The sequence below is a fragment of the Ctenocephalides felis genome, unplaced genomic scaffold, assembly GCF_003426905.1.
Source record: "Ctenocephalides felis isolate EL2017-DRISC unplaced genomic scaffold, ASM342690v1 CF-g0.4_SCAFFOLD_00375, whole genome shotgun sequence".
Classification (NCBI taxonomy): domain Eukaryota; kingdom Metazoa; phylum Arthropoda; class Insecta; order Siphonaptera; family Pulicidae; genus Ctenocephalides; species Ctenocephalides felis.
In genome coordinates this window covers 1-8,111 of record NW_020536529.1, presented here as the reverse complement: position 1 = coordinate 8,111, position 8,111 = coordinate 1, and the positions used below count along the sequence as shown (strand labels likewise).

Here is an 8,111-nt window from a genome sequence, read left to right as displayed (position 1 = left end):
GTCCGTCATAGAGTCCGGTTCCATAGAGTCCGGTACAGCAAAGTGTTGAATATAAGGGTGCTGACACACAACACCATAGAGGGATGATGAGTCCATAGAGCATAGATAAGTGAATAATTGAATATAAGGGTGCTGGCGCACAACAATATATATATATATATATATATATATATATATATATATATATATATATATATGATATATAGGCAGTCCTCGTACCTACGGCATGTTAGGTTCTCGAAATACGCGACGTAAATCGAAACGACGTAAGTCGAGACATATTTTTTCGTATGTTTACATGTAAAACTCAAGGGGTAGGTTCCACACGGACTCGAAATAATAAAAAAAACTGCATTTATAACAAAGGACGTACTTTATTATTAAAAGTAAGTTCTTAAAATAATTATATATTATGCACTTATGAAATTGCTAGTTATTTTTGGTATTTGTGTGTTATTAATTTAATAATAATTATAAAACTTATACATATGTAATGATAAACAATAAATTAAACTTTTGGCTTAAAGAAACTATCAATTCTAGATTGCTTGGCTTCTTTCTTCTTGCTATCATACAGATCTTGGTAACAGTGATAGGCTGCACAAATTTTGTTATTAACGTTAAAACTTCTCTCAAAATTAGGATCATTTTCTTCAACAATTTTCATGGCATTCTTCAAATTTGCAAAGGCTACGGAAAGTTTTTTTAGTGTAAGTTCTTTCTCAGAATCACTAATAGAAGAAGCTATTTCTTGTGACTCGAGTGCTTCCTTTTGTACTTGTGCCTCCAATTCAATAAGATCTTCATCAGTCAGTTCTTGCGAATGTGAGCTTAACAGATCATCAATATCATCAGCAGTAACTGCAATGTCAGGGAAACGGTTAGCCAAATGAACAATGTCAGTTGTGATCTCATCGACATTTGGTTGATCTGTAGATGTAGAACTTTCAGATGGCTCAAAAAAAATGGGCATAACTTTTTCCATACTCCTTTTAAATTGTTGGGTGTCACCTCATCCCATGAAGTAGCAATATTTTTTACGCATTGCAGGATATTATAACTTTTCCAAAAATCTCTCAGCTCCATGCCATCATTTTCATTAGCCTTTACAGCCTGTGAAAAAGTTCTCCTGGGATAATAGGCCTTAAAAGACGCGATAACTCCTTGATCCATCGGCTGTAACAACGAATTGGTGTTGGGAGGCAGGAACACGACTTTGATTTGAGGATCAATATCGGCAATACGCACAGGATGGCCGGGAGCATTGTCCAAAATAAGTAAAGCTTTATAAGCCAAATTATTGTTTGAACAGTACTGTTTCACTTCAGGTATAAAATGCTTAGTAAACCATTCTTCAAAAAGTATTGATGTAACCTAAGCCTTTGGATTAGCCTTCCATATAACTGGAAGAGTACTCTTGACGTAATTTTGAGAGCTCGAGGATTTTCAGACCTATAAACTAAAAGGGGTTTCAATTTAAGATCACCTTCAACATTCGAACCCAATAACAACGTCAAACGATCTTTAGCCGCTTTAAATCCAGGCATAGACTTTTCTTCCTGTGATATAAAAGTACGAGAGGGCATTTTTTCCCAAAACAAACAAGTTTCGTCCACGTTAAAAATTTGTTTAGGCGAATAGTCTCCACTTTCGATAATTTCCTTTAATATTCCAGGAAAACTCTGAGCAGCCACATGATCGGCACTAGCAGCTTCTCCTTGCACTCGAATGTTATGTAACGAATATCTCGTTTTAAAGCGCATGAACCATCCGCGACTGGCAGAAAAACATTTTGTTTCGTCACTATTATTCTCGCCACGTTTATTTTGCAGTGTGTTGATGATACTCAGCGCCTTATTTTGTATAATAGCCAAACTTAGAGGAACCCGTCGCTGAGTTTGATCTTACAACAGTTTTTCCATTTCATAAATTAAAGCATTCCTTTTGCGTATAATAGTGCTGTTTGAAGAGACGGAAGTAAGAGCTGTTAAGAGTTTTTCTTTATCTTTCAATATTGTTTGTACCGTCGTGCGTGATAAATTGAGTTCTCGTCCAATAGATGAAGTCGAATAACCGCGATCTTTGAGTTTTAAAATCTTAGATTTAACCTCCATTGTAATTGACTTTCTTACTCTCTTCTTCACTTTATTATTACTGTCTTGTTTAGGTGGCATTGTTTAAAATTCACTTAAATATGTATGTAAACACAAAACTGTAAAAGATGCAAAAAAACTAATTTATTACGTCTTGATTGTCCGTTGTCCCTGAATGTACTAAACAAAATCAGCGACATTTGCGGGGTATTCCCCGCACGAGACGACACCGCGCCCCGCCCGCGCCCCTCACGGACATTGACCTTGCGACAAGTGAATTCTCCGATATGCCGGAAATCGAAACAAATGACGTATGCTTGAGGAATAGCGTCAAAACATTGTTTGACGTAACTTGAAACGACGTAAATCGAAACGACGTAAGTCGAGGACCGCCTGTATATGATAAAATTGTTTCTTGGGCATCCATCCAGTAATTAAAAAACAGTTTTATTGAAAAATGTTTTATTTAGAGAACATACGTTTCGGGTCTTGATTTGACCCATCTTCAGTGCTACAATTAAATATTTCAGGGTTACAAATTAAAACAATATAAAAAATATAAAAATACATAATTACAGACAAAAATAAGTAAAACAATGTATATGAAAAGTATATATGAAAAACAACCATAAAATAAACAAATGTAAAGAAACTCACCATACAAATAAATTTTGAAAAATAACACAAAAACACACAAAATTGCACGAAAAAATAAATATGAAATAAAAAATTGATAAAACGTCGAGTTCTGAAAATTTTTAAAAAAATTGTAAAATTAAAATAAATAATATAATTATAAAAAAGTTTAATTATGTTAATTATAAAAAGGTTTTATTATAAAAAAGCTTTTTCCAAACGAACATGTTGTCAGTTTGGAATATGTATGACGTGTGTGTACGAGAGTAAAATGTGTGCGTACGTGTTTGCGGAAAATAGTGGAAACTGTTATGTCATTGGATTAGAGAACAGGATAGAGAGAATTTTAGTGGTTTCATATTACGAAGATTTTCTCAGCGATCATGCGCAGTAGGAACATAGAAAAAATATAAATGTGTAAGCAATCCATAATCAACGGTTAAACATAATATGTGGAACAAAATGAAAATATAGAAACATATTGAAACCATGATAGACAATGTAAAAATGAAAAAATATGTGATGAAGAGAAATTTATTAAGAAAAAGTATATTATAAAATATTAACTGAAAGCGATAATAGTTATGGAACAAGTTATTATATAAACAATTATAACATATCATATATATGTATATATACGCAAAACAATAAATGTATATATGTATACACATACATATATATGCAAACACATGCACACATACATATACAATATATATGTAAACATATATATATATACACACATATATGCGTGATAAAAAACAATTCTCTGAAAGTTTTAGCTCTTAATATTAACGTTTAGATAGAGCGCAATTTAATCAAAGTTTGTATGGAAAGAGCATAGAAAAATTTTGAAAATTTAAAAAAAATCTTTTAGATATAACTTAGCGACAAATGAATGAGTTTTATTCATTCATTTGATCGCTAAATTACATCTAAAAAATATTTTTAATATTTTTGAAAATTTTTCATGTTATTTCCATACAAAACTTTAATTGAATTGAGCTCTATCTAAACGTTAATATTAAGAGCTAAAACTTTCAGAGAATTGTTTTTTATCTATTTGGAACCATTTGAGCCCCTGGGAGCAAGGAAATTCGAAAATGACCATTTTAAGGACCACCCTAATATATATATATATATATATATATATATATATATGTATATACATGTTAGGATGTATTGCGCATATTGAAAAAATTATTCGAAGCATCGCGGTAAATATTGCAAAGAGAAGCCGAATCAAAACGTTCGTTAATAGCAGGTAAAATTTGTATGAAAATACTCTCAGCGAACCATTGCGGAGATGGCATGACTGGAAGAAAGCTCTCAGCGCTTTCATTGGGCTCGATATACTCTGCTATGACTTCATGGGCATCAATAATCATGTTGCTCCATACTTCTTTTAGAACTTCTCCAGCCTTCTGAAAGTTTAACTTCTCTAGATTTTCATTTTTTTTTTCCTTGCTTATCCACGTGCGTATCAAAGTGATCATGAGGAAGTACCAGACCAGATAATTCTCGGCTTAAAGGCGCAATTCTTCTCTCAACGCGATTGAATGCGCTTCTGCCAGGTGCATTTGTAACCACGAAAATAGCATCAAGATCGTTCTTGACAAAGTGGTTTATAGCTTTAGCAATAACTTTGGGATACCTCGGATTTTCGTCGGGCCCTCCATCAGTTGATATGAAAACCACTGGTTTCATGTGTCCTTGCTCATCTCGCATAATTTCTTTAAAATTATCGAGAGTTACTGCTAATCCAAGTCTACAGCATGAGTGGAAGCTGTCGAAGAGGAGTGTTTTCCATTTCTGATTGCTATATATGTTGGCCGTGAATATGAGACTGCCTCAAGACGGCCCATATCATTTTCTTTTATGATGCACCCAGCATATACGCTAGGGATCAATTTATGCCTCGAACCAACGACCCAATCTTGATCAGGCAATGGAATTCTGTAATCAACATGCATCAAGAGCGGGGCTTGCTTATTTGTCGCTATCAAACCTATTGGCTCCCGGGATTTATCATCCTGCGACAAAGAACACGCTTGTTTTGGCCCGAGAATGGATGCAAGTGTCCCCAATGATCTTATTGTGGAGACACAAAAATGTTGATCGGGATGAGCCTTGTGGTGATCCTCCTCAGGACGACTCAATTTTACTGGCACAGTAGCAACATGCCTTTTACCTTCCAAGCTGGTGTAATTTCTCGGAAGTAATCGAAGGTATGCGCCACTTCTTGAGATTTTGAATCCTTGCTTTTTTAACTTTTCGAGCTCAAAATTTAATTTTAATAATAATTAGGAAAATATCATAGGTTTTTACTAAAAAAAAGTTTATTTTTAAATTATTACCATAACAAATATTTTTATGTTAGTTTCGTTTTAAAACGTTTAATTTGAAATTATTAACATAATAAACATACATTTTTTTTAATTATAGTTTATTATTTTAAAATATATAGAGTGACTACCTTTGACGGATACATAATTTTTGTCTATATTTTCCAAATTATTAAAACTGTTGCAAAATTCAACATTATACTTCAAATATATAGTATATATTATTATTTATTAGAAGAATATTCTTCATAATGTTTATGCGCTACGTTAAAAATATATAAATGTTACAAATGATCGATCGAACTGAAAAGTAAATTTTGGTTTCACGAATGAACGTCCCATAAAAATAGATAAATATTAGTATTAACTTACCTTTTTAGAATTAGCACAATAGGAATATTAGAAGACTTCTTTACTTGTTTTTTCGGCGACACTCTAAACAATCACTCGCCTGTTATACAAAATCATCTTTAGCACTATATTTTATTTTTGCACTAGCCCACAGTTCATTAATTGTTCTTGAGCATCACTAGTTTTTTTTTTCCTAGTTTATACTTTGCAAAAAGCTGTTTATACCAATCACCTAAGTTAGACATTTTCACTACTTTTCACCGCTAATTTTAATGCTGACCGTACTACTTATTAAACACTAATGAATAGGAGTGAGAGATTTTTTATACAATTATTCCCATGAAATTTTCTTGTACTTCACCGGGAATCTTCTTGTGCTTTCCCGAGATTTTTGATAGACGAAAGTGTTATTTCCTATAGCTACATGGTACCAAGAAAGAATTTACGCATGTAGCAGTTATCGAAACAACATCCGGGATGTCGTCGACGACACGCCCACGCAGTGACTTTTATTCATTTTACAGCATTCGTAAAGTCAAGGCCAGAGTGCGTACGACTATCGGTCGGCATTACTTTGACGAAAAAATAAATACAATCGTGGTATGCTACGGATACTATCGGTATCCGTTGATGAAAAAACAATTGCACGTGATATCGAGCTGTTAAATCTTCCACATTAAAAGGAGTTTTGCATTCGGCACATGTTGAACATTTACTTCTCGGTGACCCAAGTTGTAGTAGCAATAATCGGTCAAGATTAAAGTTAGAATTTTTTAAAAAATTCTTTTATATATACATATTGTATTGTACAAATCCATGTAGGATTTTGTATGTTCTATCTTCTCCTTCATTTTGTTGGCTATTGGATTTCCCTACGCGATACCCTTTGCTAAGATTCATCTCTCGCAATACATAACCACAGCTCTCGCTGCAAATCGCCGCTTTGTAAAAATTATCTAAGCAATGGAAAAATGAATTATAATAAATCTACATTTTATATTAGTTAATGAAGTCACTTACCGAAATCCCGCACAATAAACACGTCTTCCTTTGACCAAAGCTCTCGGGTATAGTCTTTATCATGATTAAAGACGTTATTGAAGTCGAATGTCTCGGAGGCCACCAACACTTCGTCTTGTTGAATATAACTCTGAAAGTTTGAATTCAGAGGTGGATTCTGCCAGTCCATAAATGCGATATAACGCATCTCCAGAGATGGAATATATCTACACTTAGGAGTTGGAGTATGTTCTCCAGTAGTAAAGCACAATTTGCGTTTTCCGAAAGAGTTCAATTCGCCTCCTTCTGTTAAGTACAATTTGCCACCTCGGATAGAACGCACTTATCAAAAGATCGGAACCACTTCCAATTAACGGGACAAAATTAAGAACATATTGACAGATTTTACCGCGAAGCAGACCAGACTACATGGTTATATAATTCGTTTGATTTTGCATGCACGGAATATTTCGATTGTTGCATTCAAGTAGAACAAAGATTCAAACTTGAATAATTTTTTGAACCATCCTCGTACTGTCACTTTTCTCTCAGGTGATATTGCATATGGTTCATCAATGATCTTCTGTAATGTTTCTCGCACCCTAGGATACTCTTTTTTTGCACCGTAAAAGGGCTCTAACACGAACGCACCAGTGAGGAGGACACATTGCAATTAAGTTATGTAATTTTCTTCAACCTCATCTCCTGTTGCATATACTACCTCGTTTTCGTAGATTTTTCTTCTCGCTGTGGAGAACAACACAGCCATGTTTGAGTTGATAATACCACAAGCCCGTTCTTGCAGTCTCGTATTCAACAATTTTTCGTACTCTTTTATAGCCTTAGATACAAATTCCAAACAATACGGCATATTTACTTTAGCTTGACCAGTAGGATCTCCTCTGGTATTCAAAAAGCGTTAATTAAGTCACCAAAAAAAGGAATTTGAGTTTTTATTTTAGATAAGATTGCATTTGAAGTGACCGAATCAATAGTTATATTTGAAGTCAAATTAATAAATGCTTCGGTAACGAAAAAAAAATTGATTATGCATAAATTTTTATATTATTAATATTATTAATATACACACCGAGTGTGCAATTGCTTTCCGAGGCTATAAGACCGGTTGCACACCGTGTGAGCAATTATCACTTATTCTCAGTAAAATAGTCGTCGAGATAAAGATTTTTTTTAAATTAATAGTATATATAAAGTATAGAAATACTAATTTTAGCATTGGTTTTAATGTATAATTAAACCCATAACTTAGAATGACGAGCAGAGTCCGCATGCGATGGCTAGGCCAAATGTAAATATTACGAAACTACAAAACACAACATTTTTTTATTTTTGTGATAAAGTACACACTGTGTGGGTAAATAGTCACAAATGCTGCGCCAGCTTGAACAACTTTGGCCCGACATTTTTGAATCTAAATTGTATGTTAAGGGGTTAATGTTTGGAACTAATGTATAATTATTTTAGGATCAGTGTGGTGGTTTCTAAAAATGTATTTACAAATTGTATTTTATTTATTATCACTGAGTTACTTTATTATCTTTAAACATTTTTCTAAAAATTATTTCTTGTTTATATTATTTTGTTTATTATTTAAGGGTTTTTCAAATTCCTTTGCACTCTATTAAGCTTGTTGCTTGATAATTCAGTGTGAAGTGTCCAAACTATGGGT

At 33.4% G+C, this 8,111-nt stretch overlaps 1 protein-coding gene across 1 annotated transcript; it reads right to left on the bottom strand.

The window, feature by feature from the left end:
- Window positions 1-508: 508 nt before the first annotated feature.
- Window positions 509-2,174, bottom strand: LOC113364144 (tigger transposable element-derived protein 1-like). The gene is made up of 4 exons (XM_026606627.1): window positions 1,909-2,174; window positions 1,487-1,776; window positions 1,012-1,283; window positions 509-955 (listed from the first exon to the last, which is right to left on the bottom strand). Exons 1-4 carry the CDS (start codon window positions 2,172-2,174, stop codon window positions 509-511), a joined length of 1,275 nt encoding a protein of 424 aa, XP_026462412.1.
- Between the last annotated feature and the right edge of the window lie 5,937 nt (window positions 2,175-8,111).

Excerpts from the sequence above, each read along its gene's own strand:
- LOC113364144 (XM_026606627.1), bottom strand. The coding sequence starts at position 2,174 with ATGCCACCTAAACAAGACAGTAATAATAAAGTGAAGAAGAGAGTAAGA. Across the intron at positions 1,284-1,486 it reads ATTGGGTTCGAATGTTGAAG|CTTTACTTATTTTGGACAAT; the intron begins GTGATCTTAAAT and ends TGGCTTATAAAG. Across the intron at positions 956-1,011 it reads TTGCTACTTCATGGGATGAG|CCATCTGAAAGTTCTACATC; the intron begins GTGACACCCAAC and ends ATTTTTTTTGAG.